The sequence below is a fragment of the Cotesia glomerata genome, linkage group LG3 (assembly GCF_020080835.1).
Source record: "Cotesia glomerata isolate CgM1 linkage group LG3, MPM_Cglom_v2.3, whole genome shotgun sequence".
In the NCBI taxonomy this organism is placed as follows: Eukaryota; Metazoa; Arthropoda; class Insecta; order Hymenoptera; family Braconidae; genus Cotesia; species Cotesia glomerata.
Window position 1 is genome coordinate 23179954 of NC_058160.1, and position 24664 is coordinate 23204617.

At 31.0% G+C, this 24664-nt stretch overlaps 1 protein-coding gene across 6 annotated transcripts; it reads right to left on the reverse strand.

Moving 5' to 3' along the window:
* Positions 1-8790: 8790 nt before the first annotated feature.
* LOC123260586 (sterol regulatory element-binding protein cleavage-activating protein) lies at positions 8791-22976 on the reverse strand. 6 transcript variants are annotated; one of them, XM_044721763.1, is made up of 11 exons: positions 22619-22975; positions 20786-20894; positions 19664-19838; positions 19295-19531; positions 17015-17195; positions 16770-16915; positions 15235-16697; positions 12584-13666; positions 10500-10955; positions 10196-10407; positions 8791-9240 (listed from the first exon to the last, which is right to left on the reverse strand). In XM_044721763.1, exons 3-11 carry the CDS (start codon positions 19777-19779, stop codon positions 9061-9063), a joined length of 4074 nt encoding a protein of 1357 aa, XP_044577698.1. In that variant the 5' UTR covers positions 19780-19838; positions 20786-20894; positions 22619-22975; the 3' UTR covers positions 8791-9060. The 6 variants fall into 6 exon arrangements, with proteins under 6 accessions (XP_044577698.1, XP_044577695.1, XP_044577700.1 ...); XM_044721760.1 differs by having other exon boundaries at positions 22553-22975; XM_044721765.1 differs by lacking the exon at positions 20786-20894 and having other exon boundaries at positions 22695-22976.
* Between the last annotated feature and the right edge of the window lie 1688 nt (positions 22977-24664).

A 24664-nucleotide genomic window follows, 5' to 3' on the forward strand; every position in this document is an offset into this window, starting at 1 on the left:
CTAAACCGATCGGAATCTACTAAACGGCGTTCTAAAGAGTTCCCTCAAACTTAGATTTCCTGTGAATTTGAACCGATAGATTTTGAGAAATTTAAAAAAAAAAAAAATCTCAAAAAAAATGAGAAAAAAAATTTTTTTGAAAGTGGTTTTTTTGGAATAACCCTTAGAACCCTTAGAACTGAAACCATACGTCGGTGGCAAGAACAATGGGATACATCAGAGAACGGCCGTGAAACTAAAGTCTTCTTCCCAGACGTAGCAGAGCGTCTAACAAACAAATGGATCAGCCCTAACTTCTGGCTAACCCAAATCCTAACCGACCACGGTTGCTTTAGAGAATACCAATTCAAGTACGAACATACGGATAGTAAATTCTGCGACGAGTGAAGGGAGAATGGGTTAGGAGAAAGGATCGACAACGTGGAGCACTTAATGCTCGAATGCCATGAGTACGAGCCTCAACGCGAGGTGCTCAAGGACATATGGAGTGGGAACGCAGAGTGGGCGAGCGTTACGCGTGCGATTGCCACATCCCAAAGTAACTTCAAGCTTTTAAAAGGTTTCAGTAAAGTAGTAATGTGCTGCAAACTTCAAACCCAACTAGCTAACGAAAACGCGACTAGGGACGAGACTCAACAGGCATTCACCTAAGTAGAGTCGGAGCACCTAGGCACAAGCGATATGCTCCATGCAATTGTGAGGACAGTATAAAGCTTTGGATGACTGCCGTAGAATAAGTTAGGGAAAATGACCACAAAAACACAAGTGCCCGGGCACCCTACACATGCAAACACTTACACGTAGAATCATATTTTACACACAACATATTACACAAACAACATGGTCTTCTATCGACTCCGCCTCCCCGTGGTCCCCGCTGGATACTGCTCATATTCTGTGGGTACATCTCGATGTGCCCACAGGGAATGAGTTGCCAAAAGAGTCGATGAGAGTTGCACACACTTACAATTGTACGCAACTCTGGCAGCTGTACAATGAATGTGTATAAACACAAGAGAGCAGCGGTTTTTCCTTGTCCGCGATCTTGGCTGTGTCCTCGTTATGGTGAGGGTAGGACAAATATACGTGCGTGTATAGCTCTTTTGAGCCCAGGAAACGGCCTCTTCGGAGGTAGGCGAAAGCCTCGCCATATATTCTTCGTTCGAGAGATATCGTGAACGAAAGAAAACCAAAAAAAGTGTTTTTTTGACATAACTTCGTCATTTCTTCTCGGATCGTTTTTGATGATACAATAATTTTTAGAACTTAAAAAACCGCGTCGATCGCCGCCAAGAACGTAGAAATCGGTTGATTGGTTCGAGAGATATCTTCGATAAAATATTTGAAAACAAGTGTTTTTTTAACATAACTCCGACATTTTTTGGAATAATTTTTAAACGGATGCCCTGATCAATTTCAAAAACTAATCAGCTATTAGCATGAAAAAATTACGTTGATCGCCGTCAAGCCGGTCAAAATTGGTCAATTCGTTCAAGAGATATCATGAACGAAAGAAAACCGAAAAAAGTGTTTTTTTGGAATTACTTGAAATTTCCTGGTTTTATCAATTCAAACTTGAAGATTCTTCATGAAACTAAAAAAATTGCGTCAAATGCTGCCAACTACGTGAAAATCGGTTGATTCATTCAAAAGTTAGTGCGGTTTGAAAATTAAAAAAATATTGTTCTATGAAACGTCTATCAAACTTTTGAGCTCTAAGAGCTCAAAAGCATAGAAAAGCTATCTTTTTAAGCTCGAAAAGCTTAAAATAACACATAAATTGTATTTTTGAGCTAGGAGAGCTCAGTGCAGTTTTATGCACCTAGGTATGGAATTAGCGGGAAGTTGCACGGATGGCCTTCAGGATCTACCGTTTTTCTAATTTTTAACTTCCCGCTAAGAAAATTGAAAATTTTCAAAAATCGGGAAATTATTGGTTTTACGACGTTTTTCGAAAATCGAGTTCTCATCAGATCTTGACGTTTTGAGGTCGTAGGAAGCTTCCCTGAATGTTTTCGCGATGATGTCCGTATGTCTGTATGTATGTATGGGTGTGTATGTATGTATGTATGGGTGTGTTTTTTTTTTTTTTTTTTTTTTTTGGGGGTGGGGAATCCTTTTTACGGATTCTAGGCATAGCTGTTGGCCTGGATATGTGACGACTCGACGCAGCGTCATACTAAAACTCGACGCTGACGCCCCTACCCACTAAACCCTAAACCCCTTTCTCTTCTATCCTCTGATCCCCCATGGTACCGCCGTAAGGCATTTCTTCGCAGGGGGAGGAATAAGCTGCCGCTCTTCCTTCTGGTGGCTAAGATGTTATTTCTTCTTTCTAGATTCGGTCTTTCGCTCTTTTCCTCTCAATGGATCGCAACTCGGTAAGCACTTTTGTGGCAAAAATGCTTGTGGCGTTCCAGGCAGCTTCTGACGACAACATTGCCTCTACTATTGACTTTGGTTGGGTTCTCTTCTTCAGAATCTTCTCTAACTCATTGTGCTGTTGGTTGAAACGTGGACACACAAAGAAGACATGCTCCGCATCTTCATTGACCCCTGGACAGGACGGGCACTCTGGGGTATCATCGTGCTTAAAGCGGTGGAGATACTTCCGGTAACATCCGTGTCCTGATAACATCTGCGTTAAATAATAGTTGATCTCACCGTGACTCCGGTTGAACCACACATCAACCCGAGGTATGAGACGGTACGTCCACCGACCCTTATCTGAAGCATTCCACTCTTGTTGCCATCTTGCGATGCTGTGGTTCCGTCTTTCCTCAGCTAGGACTCTGAGAGGCAGAGTACCGGAAATAACACACACTGCTTCCTCTGATATTGTGCGAAAAGCGCTAGCTACTCGTAGGGCACTCAGTCGATATACTGGTCCAACCTTTCTCAATGATTCTTGCGTTTTTAATGCGTCGGCCCAAATGGATATTCCGTAAGTGAGCACCGATGTGACTACTGATGACAGTAATAGCCTCCTGCTCTGCTTTGGGCCTCCGACGTTCGGCATCAGTCGTGCGAGACTGGCCCGCACTACTGACGCTTTGGCACTGACATGCTCTACTTGCTGCTTGAAGTTGAGTCGGGCATCAAGCATCACTCCCTAATATCGGAGATAAGGTTGTGATGTGATTTCTTGTTCGCCGATTTTTAGCTTAATGGTCTCTACCACTTTTCTGCTGGTAATAAGCACTGCCTCAGTCTTGTGTTGCGCCAGTTGCAGGTTCACTGCGTTCATCCACCGGTTAACGCGCTCAAAAGTGAGATCGAACATATGGTTTATCTCGTCAAGGTGTTTGGCAACAATCACTACGGCTACGTCATCTGCATATGCTACGAGTTTGACGTTTCTTGACAGAGTTAGTCTTGATAGACCGTCATACATAATATTTCACAGGAGCGGGCCTAGGACTGAACCTTGTGGTACACCTCCAGTAATATCATACTCCTTCGGACCGTTCTTCGTGTCATATTTCAAGACCCTATTTTCAAAGTAGCTTGTTACGATCTTAAGAAGGTATTCTGGTACATGTATGGGTGGGTGTGTGTGTGTGTGTGTGTGTGTGTGTGTGTATGTGTGTGTGTGTGTGTGTGTGGCCGTATGTAAACCTCTCATAACTTTCGATTTAGATTTTAAACACCATTTGGACCGATTCAAACCAGTAAATTTTGTGAAATCTTAAAAAAACTACAAAAAAAAAATTAGGAAAACGGTTGACTCTAAAGGCCATCCCTGCAACTTCCCGCTAATTCCGTTAATACCTGGCCGCTTTTTTGAGCTCTTCGAGCTCAAAAGTACAATCTGTGTGTTGTTTTAAGCTCTCCGAGCTCAAAAAGATACCTTTTCTATGCTTTTGAGCTCTTTGAGCTCAAAAGTCTGATAGAAGTTTCATGGAACACTATTTTTTGAATGTTCATACCGCAATAACTTTTGAATGAATGAACCGATTTTTACGCGGTTGGCGGCATTCTACGTAGTTTTTTAAGCCTTATGAATAATTTCTAAGTTTCAATTGGTCAAACTAGAAATTTCGGAGTAACTCTGAAAAAACACTTTTTTCGGTTTTCTTTCGTTCACGATATCTCTCGAACGAATCAACCGATTTTGACCAGCTTGGTGGCAATCGACGTGGTTTTATGATGTTAAGAGCTGATTAGTTTTTGGAATCGATCGGTAGAGCTGTTTGAAAGTTATTCCAAAAAATGTCGAAGTTATGTTGAAAAAATCCTTATTTCCAAATATTTCGTCGAGGATATCTCTCGAACTAATCAACCTATTTCCACGTTTTCGGCGGCAATCGACGCGGTTTTTTAACCTCTGAAATTATTCTCTATCATCAAAAACGATCCGAGAAGAAATGACGAAGTTATGTGAAAAAAACAGTTTTTTCGGTTTTATTTCGTTCACGCTATCTCTCGAACGAATCAACCGATTTTGACCGGATTAGCGCCGATCGGCGTGGTTTTTTGACGTTAAGAGCTGATTAGTTTTTGAAATTGATCGATCGAGCCGTTTAAAAGATATTCCAAAAAAACCACTTTCAAAAATGATTTTTTTCTAATTTTTTTTGAGATTTTTCAAAATTTCTCAAAATCTATCGGTCCGAATCGGTTTAAATTCTCAATAAATCTAAGTTTGGCGAAGCCCTTTCGAATGGAACCAACCGCGATAAAATCGGTTCAACCGTTCAAAAGTTATAAGTGATTCACATACTTACACACACACACACACACACACACACACACACACACACACACACACACACACATACATACATACAGACATAGTGACAACCTCGCAGGGATAGTCAGGGAAGCTTCCTGTGACCTTCAAACGTCGAGATCTGATGAAAACTCGATTTTTGCAAAACGGGGTGAAAACAATAACTTCCCGATTTTTGAAAATCTGAGATTTTTAGCGGGAAGTTAAAAATAAATTATTGAATTTTTAATTAATACATAGATTTAAATTTTGGTGGAAGAATATTTATCAAAAAGGTAGTGTTGAAAAAAGATCCAACTATTGAGAGTATATTTGCTCTATATGTATGTGTAATATTTTGATTTTATGTTCTTATAATTAATCAATACTTAATTACATAGATTTTTTAATTTGTAAATTTTATTTAGCTCTTTTTATTTTCATTTTTTCTAAATTAATTTTTGATCGGATAATATACATATATTGCTATTTTCTATTGAAATTCTTTTAACGACTACACACACACACACACACACACACACACACACACACACACACACACACACACACACACACACACACACACACACACACACACACACACACACACACACACACACACACACACACACACACACACACACACACACACACACACACATACACACACACACACACACACACACATCACACACACACATATATATATATATATATATATATATATATATATATATATATATATATATATATATACATATAGACACAGTGACAACATCGCGAGGGTAGTCAGGGAAGCTTCCTATGACCTTAAAACGTCGAGATCTGATGAAAACTCGATTTTTCAAAACAGGGTGAAAACAATAACTTCCTAATTTTTGAAAATCTTCGATTTTGTTAGTGGGAAGTTAAAAATGTCGCAGTGATTTTAAAAACACTTGTTTTCAAATCTTTTATTGACGATATCTTTTGAACTAATTAACCGATTTCTACGTTTTTGGCGGCAATCGACGCGGTTTTTAAGCTCTATAAATTATGCTATGTCATCAAAAGTGATCCGAGAAGAAATGACGAAGTTATGTGAAAAAAACACTTTTTTCGGTTTTTTTCGGTTTTCTTTCGTTCACGCTATCTCTCGAACGAATCAACCGATTTTGATCGGGTTGACGCCGATCGGCGTGGTTTTTCAAGCTTAAGGGCGGATTAGTTTTTGAAGTTGATCGATAGAGCCGTTTAAAAGATATTCCAAAAAAACTACTTTCAAAAATGATTTTTTTCTTATTTTTTTTAAGATTTTTCAAGATTTCTTAAAATCTATCGGTCCGAATCGGTTCAAATTCTCAGGAAATCTAAGTTCAGCGTAGCCCTTTCGAATGGCACCAACCGCGATGAAATCGGTTCAACCGTTCAAAAGTTATAAGCGAGTCACATAGTCACACACACACACACACACACACACACACACACACACACACACACACACACATACATACATACAGACATAGTGACAACATCGCGGGGGTAGTCAGGGAAGCTTCCTGTGACCTTCAAACGTCGAGATCTGATGAAAACTCGATTTTTGCCAAACGGGGTAAAAACAATAACTTCCCGATTTTTGAAAATCTGAGATTTTTAGCGGGAAGTTAAAAAATTTTGAAATGTGGTTTTTTCGGAATTACTTTTAAATGGCTTTACCGATCAATTCCAAAATCTAATCAGCTCTTAAGATCAAAAAACCACGTCGATCAACGCAAACCCGGTCAAAATCGGTTAACTCGTTCGTGAGTTATCGTTGTCGAAAAAAAACTGAAAAAAGTGTTTATTCGGAATTACTCCGAAATTCTAGGCTCTATCGATCCAAACTTAAAAATTTTTCACGGAGCTTCAAAAACTGCGTTGAATGCCGCCAACCGCGTGAAAATTAGTTCATTCATTCAAAAGTTATTGCTGTTTGAAATTTCGAAAAATTGTGTTTCATTAAACTGCTATTAAAGTTTTGAGCTCAAAGAGCTCAAATTGACACAAAAATCATATTTTTGAGCTCGAGGAGCTCAGAAACGTAATGTGTAATTTTGAGCGCTTAAGTACAAAATGAGCGGGAAGTTCCAGGGATGGCTTTTAGGGTCTACCGTCATCCTAATTTTTTTTGTTCAAAATAGATGGCTTAAAATTTTTCACTTCTACTATAAATTTTTTATAGTCTATAACATAATTCTTAAATTGCCAAAATAATAGAAAAAAATTTAATGAGAAATTTAAATTTAATAAAAATTGACTATTTGTCTGCTTAGTCACGTGTTATTGAAATAAAATTTTGTAATTTAATATTTTCAGAAGCTAAATATAATAAGACAGAGTTGATTTTTTTAATAAAACTTTTTTTACTGTAAAAAAATTACCCATCAGACATCTGCCATCAAATATATATATAAAATTTAACGATAATACAATATATGATCAATACGAATATTAAAACAAGTTACAAATTTAATAAATGGTGGAATTTTTATTGGAACACTCAAGAAGAGACTGACCAAAATTTTATCTTTTATTAATATTCATATCTAATGTCTAGCTCTATAATCATTGCAAAGCCTTAAATTATATTATTTCTCGTTTTTTACAGCATTTGAAGTAGATAAATCATAAAAATTTTAGCTAATATTTGCCTAATTATGTAACCTTAATATGATTGTTAGGCTTGCGATTACCGAGTTATGGAAGTAAACAGTCTTGAACTCAGTCTTGAATAAACAAAAAGTCTATTCAATTAAGCTGCAATATTTGTCGGTGCATACAAATTAGAAAGATAATTATTTTTCTTTTGATATAACTACTAAATTTATTTGGATGTCTCATCGAATCATTTTTTTATCATGATCATGATTGACAACAATAATTTATAAAAATTGTCATTTTAAATCGAGTAATCAACGATAAGTCAGACATGTATATCTTACAATAATAATTTATTGCTCAAATAACAAATCTTCAGATTGATGAATATTAAACAACTCTTCAATAAATTAATTAATTTATTTATTTCAATAATAAATATTTCTATACTTTATTAATTGAATTTATGAAATTTATTTTAATTAATTAATTAATTATTTTATATTTGCATAGAAAAATATAATTTATAGAAAAATTAATCATTTTATCTACACGATAAATACAATTATCTGAAATATGATTAAAATGAATTAATATTTAAATTAGATAAAATATTTTTATATCATTAATAAATTACAATGCTTATCAAATTTGTCCCGTGCATGTTTTTATTTAATATTTTATCATCGATATTTAGTCTCTTGAGCACTAATTAATTACCCTAAAAATTTTGAGTAATTTAAAAATAATTTGGTGAATAAATAAAAAAATAAACAACTGAGTAATTATTAAAGCTGTGTATTTATAAAAAAAATAACTCAATCACAGTATTATTAATATTTAACACATATGATTGCAACGTCTATAAATTTATTTATATTAGTATTAGTATCATATAATTTATTTATTTGGACAATAACAAAATATTAATTACAAGTCTTGAATTATAAATTTACTTCTATTTGTTCTGTACAGTTATTTTTTGTCTATTTATCAAATATTTATAAATTTAATGTTATGATTATTATTACTATAATGACGGATGTAATGAAGGCACGGATAATTGCATCAATCTACGTGATGCGCATACTTTTAACTAATTAGTCATTCATGCAAACCAAAAGCACTAATAATAACAATAATAATATTAATTATGATAACAAAAATATTGTTTTTTTTTTTTTTTTTTTTATAAATAAAGATTAATTTCGTGAGTAAAAATATAATTTATAACAAAAATATGATTTTTTAAAACAAATGTACGGACTTCGTACTTTGACTAAATATTTTTAAAAATTTAACAAATTTACTTAATATTATAATTTTAAAAGATTTAGCCTCACATTTCTTTGTTAAAAATTTCTTCTTATTTACAGGATAAACTACTTGGTGAAAAAAAAAATGTAGTGATTTGTTTAATTAAAATTGCATTGTTAGACATTCAATAAATGTTATTTAACGACTTGTATCTCTAAATAAAAATGTTTTAATGCTACACAGCCATTGGACAATTGTAATTAAATCGTGCGCATACGATACACAGAAACGACGATGTAACTTAAAAAAATCTAATTGCTTAATTAAAATATAATGATCTGAGAAACAATCGATGCCGAGGCTGAATAAAAAAATATAAGGATGACAGTGAAATTATAGTTGATAGTTAAACATAATAATTATAATAACTATAATTAAAATTAAATTACTAGCTATTTACACTGACAAATTTGATCTCAGTCTAGTTTATCAGACACCAAAGGGAATCTGACAATACATAATTGCCGGCCAAAGTCACAAACAATGCTGTCTCGCAACGCCAGCATTTGTTTAACATACACACAACTATCCTTGTGGCCCAATCTTACTTCTCTCATTGGTTCACCAGTCCTTACATCCCAGACAACTAGAGAGCCCTGAAATCATTTAATTTATTATTTATTTTTTGAAAACAAACTTTTTTTTGTTATTAATGTTTTCATTTTTCGTTTTAAGAAGTTGAAGATAATACCGAAGTAATTATCTATATTTTTGTTTAAATTTGTTGATCTTTTTAGTGAAATAAATTAAAAATTATAGAAAAAAAAATTTTTTTTCTTAAAATCGATAAGAAAAAAATTAAAATATTATGAAAAGTCTGTTAGCTTAAAAATGATTTTCAATAATGGTAATAGTTTAGTTTTACAGTCATGTTATTTTATTTTAATAAAATTTTTTTTTTTTTTTTTTTTTTTTTTTCATTTTATTTTACGGTAAACTTAAAAAATTAACAACAAAATATTATTGTCTAATATTTTTTTCTGTATTTTTTATTTAAAAATTTTAAAAATTTAGAAAAAAAAATCTTACACGGAAAGAACACGATGACACTAGATATCATCCCAGATTATACTGAGTAAAAAAAAATTTCAGATAGTAGCTAGTATAATCCAGATTACAATGAGTATTATCCAGATTACAATGAGTATTATCCAGATTACAATGAGTATTATCCAGATTACAATGAGTATTATCCAGATTACAATGAGTATAATCCAGATATCACGCAGTATAATCTGGAATTTTTTAGCTAGTATCCGAAATTTTTTTTCACCACAGATATCACTGAGTATAATCTAGGATGATATCCAGTGTCATCTTGTTCTTTCCGTGTATAATCTCAAATTTTTAGCTTTTTTTTTCACAGTGTTAATATTAAAAAAAAATTTTTTGTCTTTGAAATTATTCTATTATTTATGCACTTCAAGAAAAAAAATCTAATTGTTAAAAAAAAATTTTAAAGGTCATTTTTATGGGTTAAGGTATTATAAACCATGGAACTAAAATATTACCACAAATATTAATAACATAATAAATAATAACTTATAGTACCTGATTGCTTGTAATGAGTAATTGATGCGTTAGCATAACTAATTGAAGACTATAAGCCGCCCTATGAGCAGGTAGGGTATGCAAAAGATGGCCTTGAAAACGCTCCCAAACACAAAGTCTCTCGTCAGTGCCAATGCTTATTACATAAGACGCTGAACAAGTTATTGCAGCTATTGCACCATCGTGTGCCTGTATGCTGTACACACAAGTACCTGCGTAATGAAAACAAAATAAATTATCATAATCATAGTAAGCAAAAGAAGACACTAATACAAATAAAATTCAAATTATAATTGCTAATTACCATTAAGTAAGTCCCAGACACAAAGAAGTCCGTCCTGTGAGCCACTGCCTGAGGTCATAGGACTGATTCTGTCGATAAATAGACAAGAAATGGGACCACAGTGTCCATGGAGCGTGTACATAGGAACGAGGTCCTCTAGTCTGAATACCTTCAGCGTGTGGTCTTGACTACCCGTGACCACGCGACCGCCTTCGCTGTCCAAAACAGTGATGGCCTGTTGGTGCGCTCTGTGTGACCCTTTTTTAATGCACCTAAACTCTTCTTTGGCAGGAGGTTGCAGGTTGAGGTCCATCGGCGAACCAGCGCTTCCTGTCCTCACATGTGTCCTGCGACCTGAAGTGAAACCCCAGCCCACGTGATGGCCCTCACTGTGCTGTTCCAGCTCCAGGAAATCCACGGAGCCGTTTAATTTCGCGGCTACTACTCTATTGTAAACTAATTTTACTGCAGATATACCTAGACAAAATAAATTAATAATTAATTTATATAATTTTTTTTTTTTAGAAAAATTAAAAAAAATAATTAAATTTTATGAATAGTGAAAATTTTTATCATTAAAAAAAATTAAATTGATTAAAGCTAAAAAAAAATAGTTCAAAAATTAAAATTTTAAAATTACACTCATGAAAATGATCCTATAAAAATAACAAAAGATAAGATTATAAAAAAATATTTTTTTTGTAAAAAAATAAGTTTACTGATGGTAAAAAATTAATTAATTTTTTTAACAAAGTGAGCCAAGTTGCAATTACAAATCAGTTTATAATACGGCTAAATCAATTTTGTCTCAACAAAATTATTTTGTTAAAATAGAAATATCTGTTGGTTGTTACAAAATTTTTTCATCTATATTACTAAGAGAATAAGCAAAATTTTGTGGCTAGTGTATTTATATGATAAAATGGGTTTTTATGGTTAAATTTGGTATCGTTGGAAAAGTCTTGACTTGAAGTTATGTCTTTTCATGGTTTCATATCATTCTAACCAATAGTCAATTTATTATAATAAGTATTTAAGCTGCATTCGAAAATTCTCTATCTCTAGATACATAATTAAGAAATTACCTTGTATGTTGTGAACTATCGACATTTTTAAAGATATAAGCTCATCTTGATGTTACACTCATCAAGACCTTTTATTTGAGTACTCACATCATTTTTTCGTATATTTTATATATTTATATATATGAATATATGAAAAATATATCAAAAATGCATGTGGGTACTCAAATGAAAGTTCTTGATGAGTGTAACGTCGGGATGAGCTTATATCTTTAAAAACGTTAATAATTAAAAAAGTACAGTGCAATTTAACAAAAGTAATTATTTAATAAAGCAAAATTTTATTTATTTACTCTTCACATAGTGACTACAAGGTTGCTAGTTACAATTACTTAGCTACTTTTGTTAAAATAACAGGATTTATTTTGTGTGCTTTAACAAAATCAACTTGTTATCATTATTAATATTCAGTTGAACAAAATAAATGAACTACCTCAACAACAAAATTTGTTAGACCAACTAACTGGTTAATATTACAAAAACAAAATATATTTTTTTAAACCAAAAAAAAATATTTTTTATTCCTTTGAAACAATATCATTGCTTTAATAAACTAATGTGTTCATTCAGCTAAACTTCTTGAACTAACTAAATGGTTCTGCTACAGTAACAAAACAATTTTTTTAATACAAAATATAAATAAGTTATTAAGTAAAACCTATGTTTTATTATCACAACATATGATTTGTTATCCCTATTATATGATAACATAGAAATTTGTTACCACAACTTGTCTCATATCGACGTTCTAATTAGCAAATTGTCTAACTCCATTTTAGAGAATCTTCTATTTGTACGAAAAAAAAAAATTAGTTCAAAATTTATTATCACTTTAAAAAACCATTTAATATCATTATTATCTAATAGAGATATAGTATTTAGGTTTGAATTATTCAAATAATTTATAATTGGATTATTGCTACATCAAAATGTTAAAAAATCACCCTCTAAAAAATAAGAAGTTAAACAAATTGCTAATTAGACCGTCGATATTGTTCCTAAAAAAAATTTTTTTTAACGTACCTAGACCAGACCCGTCGTCGAAGAAGCACTTCAACAGCCCGGTAGTGCCTTCCCAGAACTCCAGCGCTCCATTGGCACACCCGACGACGATGATATTGTCCTGGTAGTCTACACACCAAATAGGCGCGATATTGTAGGACTGAGTAGTTTTGTTGGTGTTCAACGACGTAGCACTGTCTGTCAACAAGTCGTTGTTATTAAGCGTACCGGTGCTACCAGTTAAATATTCACTACTTCCGCATTTATCAATATCGTCAAGTGTCTTGATGTGTTCAGTGAACAATTTTTTATAATTATCGCCGTAATCAAACCCATTTTCATAATTCTTCTTCGCTGAAATAGGCACTGGTGAATTATTGAATTTGGTGTTGATAAGCGGACGGAAGTCAGGAAGTTCAAACCCTCGGTTGGACAATCGACCAAGAGATTTACGTTTCTCGTTTTGCGGGAACTCGTTTATCTGGTGGTACTCGTAGTCCAGGGAATGGGTGGAGTGCCGCTTCTTGATCTTCTCTATGCGCTGGTAGTTGTTGGATCCAGGAGACTTCTGCGGACCCGTGGCCGCGGAATAGAGTCCGAAAGAGTGCTGGGAGTCGAATTCACCTCGCGAAGGCGGAGATCCACTCTCGTAGTCAGACATCAGCTCGTCGGGGTCTGGAGTCGCGTTTATCGCATCACGATGCGGAGTGCTGAAAAATTTCTTTCGGTCTATATGAGAAAGCATGTCGCCGGTAGTCGCGTCCCAGACCTTGATGTGACCTGCGAGACAGGTGCTGGCAATAGTGTTTCCGTCAGTCGCCAGGCATTCGATCTCCTGAGTGTGACCGTCGAGTATCAGAGGTAGCGCTTCTAATACCAGTTGTGTTGAAGAATCTTGAGACTTTTCTTGCTGGTGCCAACTTGCTCGCCATTCTGCGTAATTTCGCGTGCAAATGCATCTGTATAACACGACCATTGTATAGACAACCACGATTACGCTCACAAGGCAAAGAAGGGTTGCTAGAAATATTTCCATTGGACTAGATGGGACGAAGGGCGCATCTGTGTTGAAGCCCCGGCTTTCTCTTGTTGGTACTTCGATATCTGTAATGATTAATTAGTTTTAAAAATTGAAAACTTTTTTTACAATTAATTAGATTTATGCGCACATTGATCAGTTAAAATAAAGACAGTATTGTCTCAATCATTCTTGGCTAACAAAAAAATAATCTATATTTGAATACACTAAGAGAAAAAAATTTCTTTTGATAAAAATGGGCATTCTTGTGACAAAAAATTAATTTGTTGTAAATTTTCAACAATTTTATTTCTTAGCTGAAGAAATAAAAATTTTTCTCGCAGTAACTTTCTTCTTGAAAAAATGTTTTTTTTTTTTTTGGAAAAAAAGAGCATTCGGCAGCCGAAATGGAAGTAGATTTCATAATGAATAGAAAAAAAAACTACTAGGATTGCATACAAAAAAAAAAAAAAAAACCTGTGCAACAGCAAATTTTATAATCGGCATAGCGGAATAGAACATAATTTCGAAATTACACATATGATATGATACTCAAAGCTTATTTAAAGAGCTTTCAGATGGTATTTACAGAGATTCAATAAGTTATTCCATTCAAAAGTTATTCGAGTAAGAAGGTGAAGAAATATGAATTTTTATGATTTTGAAAATTTTGAAATCCTGGTATTTCTAAATTACTTGACCGATTAAGCTCATCTTCAAACTTAACTTCGGTATCTATTTGTAGAATAAGTATGTTGAGTTTGCTGGAGATCCGTTGCTAATAGTAGACACTATTATTACACTATCGTCCTGACAAGTATTCATATATATAAATACATACATATATAAACTTTTAAACCATATATATATTTTCTGAATCAGTTTGATGAACAGAGTCGAAATATATCAAAATTTTTTTAAAGTTCCATCATGAGGACCAATGCAATAGTTAGATTTCTATGAAATCTACTACAAACAATTTTATATAGACAACTTGCGAATTTTCATCAAAAATTATTTTTTTCCTAAATCAAAAAAAAAATTTTTTTTCAACAAGAAAGTTATTGTGAAAAAATTTTTGATTTTTTCAGCTAAGTAATAAAATTTTCAATAAATGAACTTCTTATTACAACATTGCTCATATTTTTCAAAAGATATCTTTTCTCTCTGTGTACTAACTAGTAAGGTTAGTAAATTTATTAAAATTAATTACTAAAGTTATCCAAATTAAGATCCATAATAAATAATTACAATGACGTTCTAATTAAAAAATAGTTTAACATCATATTTTTTGACATTTTCAGATAGTAATAGTCCAAATACAAATTATCTGGATAACTTAAACAAAAATATAAGACATTGAATAAATTTTAAATAAAAAATAAATTTAAAATTTACTATTTCTTCGCATAAATAAAAGATTTTCTGAAATTAAGTTAGACAATTTGCTAATTAGAGCGTCAAGGAAGTTTGTAAGGATCAACTTCTGTATTAGTTAATTTTTGTATGTGTGTTATAAAAATTCCTTGGGCCTGATGAAAATATTAATAACAAAACGTTGCTTGATGAAAAAATAAAAATCAACTAACAACACAGAATTTGATCTTAACAACCTGAAAATTTTTCATAATTAATAAGTAAATAAAGCACAAACCAGAAAAATCAAGAGGATCCAAAGCCGCAGTAGCCAAACTTTGCCATTGAAATTGCTGAATATCATCAGGATTGCTTATCTGCCTAGCAACTTGTGGATTAACAGCATGAGCTATTTTAATAGTCGGTAGGACAGTGATGTGTTCTCCAGCAATTGAAATATTATACATAGCAATAATAGACGACCAGTGATAAAGTGACAGCCGGTTCCACGGCGGAAAATCAACAAGTTTTAACTTATTTAATTCTTCTGTTATATTATTTGTATCATGTCCTCGATTATTGTTGTTGGTACCAACACTTTGACTAAAATTATTATTATCATCACTGTTACTATTATTTAAAAAATTAATATTGTTACTATTATTAAACACACTAGGCAAGATAGTTGTCGCGATAACAGGTTTTGTGGTTTTGAGCTCAACGTAATTTTTAAAAGTACGCTGCCTATCAACCGTGTACCCGTACATCTCCGAGTCAGATTTCAGTGTATCGCTGAGGTGTATCAAGTGTTCTATTATCCCTGAGTTGTAAATTATCATACTAATCCACACAACCATCCAGACCATAAACGCGCGTTGGAAAATCCTGGTACGTGCCCAAAAATGCACTAATCTCAGTCGCTTCGGTATTTTCACCAGCGTGTAAGTATTTTGCGACGTCGGCGCTATTACGTTCGTTGGTCCGGATGAGGTCATGCCGTTTAGCCGTGGGTGAGACTTTGAGCGAATTATATTCGGCTTTTTATTGCTGTGGTTTATAATCGTCGAGGAAAATTGCTGCTTGCGCATAGATGGGAAGTTTGTGAAGTGAAACTTTGTGTTGTCGCTGGAAAACTCGGTTCGTCGGATGTCGACGGCCAGGATAGTTGAGAAAAATACCATTTGCAGGAAAAAATCGTTTAACAAACCGACGATAGCAAATATGCAAAATTCCTGGATCGCTGGCACGAATGTAAAGAGACCGATGGTTAAAATCGTTACCTCGGTCAACAGATTCTTGGTTATCGACCAACCTTCCTTGGACAGTCCTTGGGCTACTCGGATCTTTACGTCCAAGTGAGCTGGCGTGCTGACCACGCTCTTTGTTAATATAAGGACATTTTCTAGTCCCACTATTATCACCAGGTAGGGAAATACTTCCTTGCCGCTGAGACTGAGGGTCAGTCCGAAAAAAAAACATATTCCCACGGTCATTGACAGCGATGATATTACCGTGAATGTCGCGCTGAATGCCACCCCGACTTTCGACTTTATTAATTCCATTTTACGGACTGAGAAGTACACATAGAAAAATAAAGCGAAGAATGTCATCATCAAGGGAAAAAAGTCGCTGTAATTAAATTCCCCGGGATAGAATATGTGAAGTGTCTCATCAGGAGGCAAGCTTGTGTTACCGAGTTTTTCTTTTGATTGGTGGAGGTTGTAGTATGTTGTTAGACGATTTTTTAAACCTTCAATGAACCTAAATAATTAAATACATTATTGTTGATAAATACTATTCACAAAAATTTTAGTGACAAATTAAATTAATTACCTTGGATTATATTCTTTAAGAAAAATAGTGACTGCAAATTGCAGTATTCTTTGTCTTACACGCACTGGATAACGTCTTACTCCAGTTTCTTTTAAATTCATACCAAAAACCATTTCTGCAAGACTTATTTTGCCCTTCTGAAGATTCTGTTGGCAGAAAAAACCCTCAATTAATTTAGCTCTGGAAAAATTCATTACTGTATAAATTTTATCATCAAATTTATAAAAACATATTTCAATTCTTACCTGGTAAGAAAATATTGTACCCAAAATATCAGTGTCGCGGTTGAACATTTCAATGCTCTGTTGCCATAAATTTGCCGGTGATAATACAAGACAATTGTACTCGGGTAATATTTCAGATTTTTTATAGTTTCTTTTTTTGACAGCCTCTATGTGAAGACACACATTACCGAGAGTTTTTAGTCTACAAAAAATTTTTTAAATAGAATCAGGGGTCTGGTGATTTAATTAAGGGGGGAAGTCCATGTAAAATTTTCAAAAAATCAATTTTTTTTTTTTCAATATAGTATGTTGAGCATGTACTGATGAGAGGAAAAAATAAAATCTTGAATATTGATGAAATTATAGCTATTATAATGGAGTGGCCGGAGTGCGTATTGTAGTTCGTACTATAACTTTAAGCGCGATTATCTTGAAATTAAATTTTTAAAAACTGCTCGTGTTATAACTCAAAAAATTATTGATCGATTGTTTGAAATTTGGTGAGGTCTTTCTCTATATTACTACCAGAAGGATAAATCTAAAAATTCAGATATTTTGCGTTGATAATAAAACACTTTTTTGAGGTCAAAAATGTCAAAAAAAATAGGCCCAAATTCTGACTTTTTTTCAAAGGATTATTTTATATTGAATTAGCTATTACTCGCCCGCTCCACTGGGCACTTTATAGAATTGCATTTTTAGATCTAGACTTGAAATTTAATTAGAGTATTGTTTTGACTTGCACAGATTCTCAATTTTATCGAATTGGCATGCAAGTTTTATCCATGTAGTTATTCTAGCTAATATTCATTGTAACTTTCAATGTGCAATCATTATAACATTCCCGTGTCTTTCTTGCAAAAATGAATAATAATTGATTTGAAAAAAAAAAAATTTGTAATGAGCATTGAAAGTTTCAGTCAAAGATATTGCAGGTCTCATAAGTGAAGAAATCTGCCTAGTATATAAACATAACCAATAGAATTAAAAAATTTATTTTAAACAAATGAAAATTGAATAGAATAAATTTAGTTACAATTAAAATTGATTATTTCTAAGTCAAAAAAATATAGACTTCGGATAAGTAATCACCAACATATCATATACTAAAACCTTCTCCGAAACACGCTGCATCTTATAGTATAAGTATTATTCCGATCGGTTCAGTAGTTTTCGCAGTATAACCGGACAAAAAAATCGGCTCTCCATTTATTAGTAAAGATTTTGTACTTTGTTTTTTTTAATTTTAAAGGTTTATCCTTTCCGTTAATATGTTCTAAATAAAAAATACTTTAATTTTTTTGTTTCAAATCAATGGTTAAGGGGGAACACCACTGTGACAATCGAAAAAAAGAGGTGATTTTCGGGAATTTTTTTGACAGGGAAAATAAAAGAATTTGGGGATCGGATTTTCTTATTTTATTAAGGATACATTAAAGATTATTACCCTAAATTTTTATTAAAAAATATTTAATTATTACAAAGTTATTAACAATCTCGTGGAGCACTAGAAAAAATTTCCCCCTCCATGGTCGGTTCGATAACTCAAAAACGTATCATCTGAAAATAAAAACCCAAATTGCTTTTTAATCAGTAAGGATATAGTTATCGTCGCACGTACGGAATTTTAAAAATTTTTATTTTTAAAAAAATGGCGATTGATTGCAAATTTTCTTCCTATTCTTACTGTTTTTTTTGTTTTAACCCGGCTAAAAAAATCTTTAAAATAAAAATTTTTAAAGTTCCGTACATGCGACGATAACTACATCCTTACTGATTAAAAAGCAATTTGGGTTTTTATTTTCAGATGATCTGTTTTAGAGTCATCGAATCGACCGTGGAGGGGGGAAATTTTCTTCAGTGCTCGACGAGACTGTTAATAACTTTGTAATAATTAGATATTTTTTAATAAAAATTTAGGATAATAATCTTTAATGTACCCTTAATAAAATAAAAAAAAACCCGATTCTTAAGTTCCTTTATTTTTCGTCAAAAAAATTCCCGAAAATCACCTCTTTTTTTCGATCGTCACAGTGGTGTTCCCCCTTAATGAATGATAAATAGAGCAATTTGAGACCTCGCATCGGATGCATCAAACAAAAAGTTATTCCGAGTCGCCATTTTGGGAGAAAAATAAATTACTTTTGTACTCTAGAAAGGTTCAATAAAGTTGTGTTAAAGTTTAAAAACAATAAAATCATTTTATCACCTTTAAAAATATTTAAAAAAAATGAAAGATTTTGAGGCTTTTACATGGACTTCCCCCTTAAGTATCATAATCATAAATAAATGATCATTTACGTCTCTGGATCCTGGTAATTTTGTATTATTTCCAGCAAATTGAAGACTTCATAAAGCGGCGCCCTGAAAGCATCAGACAGAGCAAGGTCTTCAGCCCATGGTACCACTCCAACTCTCAGCGACACTTGTTGTACGTAGAGTAATGAACTTTCGGATCTATTTGATCCATTTGTCACTGTCGTATTGATAACTACTTTGGGTGTGTTGCCAGGCATTGGCAAGTTTATCAGCGGGTAACTGAAAAAATATTTTATCATCAATATGTAATGAATGATGAAAGAAACCTATCAAAGTTATGGCAGTACTTTGATAAGATTCATACTTATTTTATTATTAAGAAAATTTATTGATAATTAATCAATAACTTACCAACATATTAATATAATAGATATTGCCAATGACAGTATTGCAACAGGATGTGATGAGCAAAAAAGACCATGGGCATAATAGAGCCCTGCTACTCTGTCTGGCAGACTTCGAGACATTTCACCTCAAAGATAATGTTATTAACATTTCTTACTCAGTTATCCAATAATCTTTATCACTATAAAAAATAAACCAAAAAATTTATCAGTAATATTAATAAAAATAACACTGAAATTAATAACTTTTAAAATGTGTGTAATAAAAAAATTAATACTTGAATATTATTTATAAAAATTAATTTAGCAGATATTTGATAATTTTAAACATTTTTTTAACAATTAAATTATGGCAAAAAAAATTGAAGTAGAAATTTAGAAAAATAAGAAATAAAATTTTTTTTAAATAATTTATTTGTTAAAAAAAATTAAAAAATGATTAAATGACTGTTAATTTTAATGTCATATATTATTTTTAAAAAATTAGTCATAGTTTTTTACAATTTTTCTGTGTAATTTTTTTTTGTTCTAAAAATTTTTAAAGTTATAGAAATTATAAAATGTTTATAAATTTCAGCATATTTATCAATAATTTTTACACTAACAATCAGTTTGACAAGATGATCATAATAAATGTCATTTTTATGTTAATTACAATAATTCATTTTTTAATCTTTAATCCTAAATTTAAACACCAGAAATATCAGCAGATAATAAATAAAATTAAATAAATAAATTTAAACAAGCACAAAAACTCATACCAGACCGACATAGTGAGTAAAATTACAGCAAGGTCAACGAGTATTCCAACAACAAAACCTCAAATATTTAATGTAACACTAGTATTTAATAAAACTGGTTAATTAAAATAAAAATGACAATTATTAATATTGAGAATAAACAAAATAATTATTTTAATCACTATCATTGTTTATCTCGCACATGTGTACACAAACAATCATAAATTTTGCAATAAACTTTGTTTATGTTTTACTCATTCTCGGCAGGCGCATTTATAGATATGGATATTCCTTTCAAATTATTATCATTGATAAACAAAATACGTGTGTATAAATTAAGTAGTCGATCACTGCCAAATATATTTAAATAACTCAAGGCACAAACTTACGTCGTTACTAGCCGTAATTATTTTTTAACAACTTTTAGGTTAGGAGCTACGTCGTATGCTCACTAGTCACTTATATTTTTATTAACTGTTCTACTTATTATTTTAATCACTTTATATTATTTTTAATATTTAATAATGAAGAGTTTTTAATTAGGAAAATTTTTTGAGATTCGGTTTTATAATTTTTAAGATTTTTTTAAATAATAATAACAGTCGCATTACACGTGTTCATGCGCTATATATATATATATATATATATATATATATATATATATATATATATATATATATATATATATATATATATATATATATATACGATAACCTTCGAATATCAAATTAAATGTTACTAGATATGTGTGAGTATATATATGTAATAGATGTTATGTATTTAGTGTATGTCATTATAAATATAATAATGATACTAGTAGTGAAATGCATATGTATGATTGTATTTAACTTGTAAATTATTTAAGAAGATGGATTGTTTTAATGCCGGTTTAAATATTTTTTTGTCAAGCTAATTTTTTAGTGTTATAACACTATAATTATAGATACATTTATAATTTTATTATATGCATTTTGAAAACTAAATAAATATTAATAATAATAATAATTTGATTATAAAATTTTTCAATCAGCTGACGTTTTTGATTTTTTTTAATTTACTAAATTGGAGCTAAATAGTATATTACACACCTGTGGCAAGAAAATGAGAAATGTCTCAGAACACATATATGTTGCCCGAGGCGAAGCCGAGGTCGACATATATGTGATCTGAGATATTTATTATTTTCCTGCCATAGGTTTGTATACTATTTTTCTGTCCGACAGAGGCGGAAAGCGGCAATTTCGTTTAGCGCAGCGGGCCGAAAGTTGCCACTTTCCGCCTGGAGGGCAGAAAAAATATTTTTTAAAAATTGCACTGATAGTTTTTCAAGTTTTTTACAAATTAAAAGTTTTTTTTAATTATTTTTTCAATAAAAAAAAATTCTAAAAATTTTTAGATGTCGGTGAACTTAATTATTTTTATTTTTATTACAAATTAATTATAAAAATAAAGTTCAAAAACTTTTCACTCGTAATTTCTTTTTTAATTTCTAGATGTAAAATTTTTTTATAAAAATTTTTTCATAATAATTTAGATATAAAAATCCAAAAAATTGACTATTAATTTCACTACCACAATTTTTCTTTAATATTAATTTATAACTCTCATTAATTGCAAAAACTAACTTGATTAATTGAAATTTTAAAAATAAATAATTGTAATATTTAAATTAAAAAAAAAACTATTTTTTTTCAATTTTACTTTGAAATTATTGTAACATTATACTCTTCAAAAAAATTATCAAAGTGATTTATTAAAAAACTCTAATAATCTTTTAACATAGTAAAGATTTATTAGCTGAATAAAAATCATTAGCAAAAAATTTTTTTAATCGTAATTGAATTAAAAAAAAATTAATTACACTGAAAAAAAATAGATGTAAAAAATTTCAAACTTAATTTTGTTTACACTTAATAATTTTCAAATATCCATGCGCAGAAGACATAACAAAACTACACAAGAAAACTTTCGATGTATTTTTAATAAAATTTAAAAACAAAATAAAAAATTGTTAAGTATTTTCTATTTTAATTATCAAAATAATAAAGAAAAAATATAAAAAATGTTTGATAAATAATTTTCTCGAATGTTTCTTCTTTAATTAATAAACATAAATAAATTATCGGATATCTAAAATTTTAAAGATCTTTTATTACTATTACTGTTAAAATAACGTGACGATGATGTTAATGTTGATAGTAATAGTAATTAGCAATATATACATATATTGTAGCAGTAATTAAATGAGAAGAGATTCACTATTCTGATGTAATATGTTTTAATGGAGACTTGACTCACGAGACGACACGAGTGCACTGCCCGGTTTCAATTTAACTTTACAGTATTACTCTTTGAGTTTTAGTTGTATGCTACACGCCGTATGTATTATATTATATTATGCTGTATGAGCGTACGTACGACGCGAGTATGTAGAGCGAGGAATAAGTGTTAAGTGCAAGAGAGTTTACTGCAATAGATGTTAATTTATTTTTAAATGCATGAGTCGAGCCTTCTCGCGGCAGCCAATCCCTAGCCTTCCAATCATTCTCGGTCTTGGTTTATTATTTGTATTTGCACTCCTACTTGTAGTTTTATCTGTCGTTTCACTTTTATTTAGTTTATTTATTCTACTTATAAATAATATTCTTAATTAATTAAATAACAGGTTTTGCTACTTGTCACCCGGGAATGTACACGTGGATTTGTTTCAGAGTTGACACGTCATTCCTGTTTTGTGCTAGACAGAATTTTCATATGAATATGTATAAACACTTTCATAAATGCATTAAATTTACAAATAATTCTAGGCTTTTTCACATTTCATAATCATGCAATAGTTCATTTGGTTATCAAAATTTTTAGGCATTTGCTGTCTTTGGTATCAATTTACGCAGTATATTCAATTAATTTATGATCTCTTCTGTCATTTAATCGATTGAATATACTGGAAAATTAATTAAATATATATTAATAATTATTCATAATTTTAAATGAAAAATTTTGTATTGGGAAGAAAAGTTTAAAATCTTTTAGAAGAAATTAAATGTTAAATTTTGTTATGAAGATATTTATAAGCTATGAGTTATAATTAAATTGTTTAGATATATTTCAATCTCTCAGCAACATAAATTATTTCTTCGTGAAAGATTATATTGTTTTAAAATTATATTATTGAGAAACTAAAGATTGTTTTCTTTTATAAAAGTTAAAAATTCCAATTTAATTTCTTCCGTAAAAAAATTTTTTTAATGAAAAACAATTATTGCAAAATTCACAATAAAAATATTAAATTTAAAAATTCCAATTTAATTTCTTCCGTAAAAAAAATTCTTTTTAATGAAAAACAATTATTGCAAAATTCACAATAAAAATAAATGAACTTGATTAAAAAAAACATTTTTGAATCATTAAAATTATTTTAAAGAGCTTCATCATTTTGCACCAAGAAAAAAAATTCTCGATTTGAGTAAAATTAAAAATGATAAAATTTTTCAAAATGATGCAATTTCTCTGTTAAATTAAATCATTTATTTACTTTTTCTTAATGAGTGATTTATTGATTAACAAAATGGTCAAGCAAAAAAAAAATATTACATATTTGTTGAATAACTACTAAAATATTGTCTCATGAATTTAAAATTAATTCATATTCAACTCAATATATTAGCTCATAATATAAGCGCTCTATTACGTTAGCTGAAATTTTATAAATGACGTCAAATAGAAGAAAAAAATTCAAACTAATGATAATGTTATCATTTGTAAATTATTTTGATTATTGAATGAATCAATACATAATAATGATTAATGACCAACGTAACAAAGTAACAATATTACGTGGTAGAATATCTCTTATATCTTTTCCTGATAACCGTTAACAACAGAATGACCTTAGTGAACTATCTCGATGACGCGAGTACCGTCGCAGAGTTAAAGTATATCAATAAAAAATAATATTTTTATTTGAAATAAAATTTCAATGTTGCAAATAATAGTACGCCCGACTTAATTGTTCTTGATTAAAAAAATATTCCATCAAGTTCGAGATCAATTTTTCGCAATCGATTGCGTCGATAGATAATTAATGCTAATCGATTATTAAATAATCAATGTCACGTTTTCGTCATTCAGGTCGATTTTTTTTTGATTTTTTTGTCAATTACAATTAATTCTATCTTACAGGTTTTTGTTCTTGCACTTGTACTGGCTTATGTTATAACGTGATTTTTTAAACAGTACTTACACAGAGATAAATAATCTTACAAGTG

Excerpts from the sequence above, each read along its gene's own strand:
- LOC123260586 (XM_044721765.1), bottom strand. The coding sequence starts at position 19,779 with ATGTCTCGAAGTCTGCCAGACAGAGTAGCAGGGCTCTATTATGCCCAT. Across the intron at positions 16,916-17,014 it reads GTACAATATTTTCTTACCAG|AATCTTCAGAAGGGCAAAAT; the intron begins GTAAGAATTGAA and ends TTCTGCCAACAG. Across the intron at positions 16,698-16,769 it reads CTTAAAGAATATAATCCAAG|GTTCATTGAAGGTTTAAAAA; the intron begins GTAATTAATTTA and ends TTAATTATTTAG.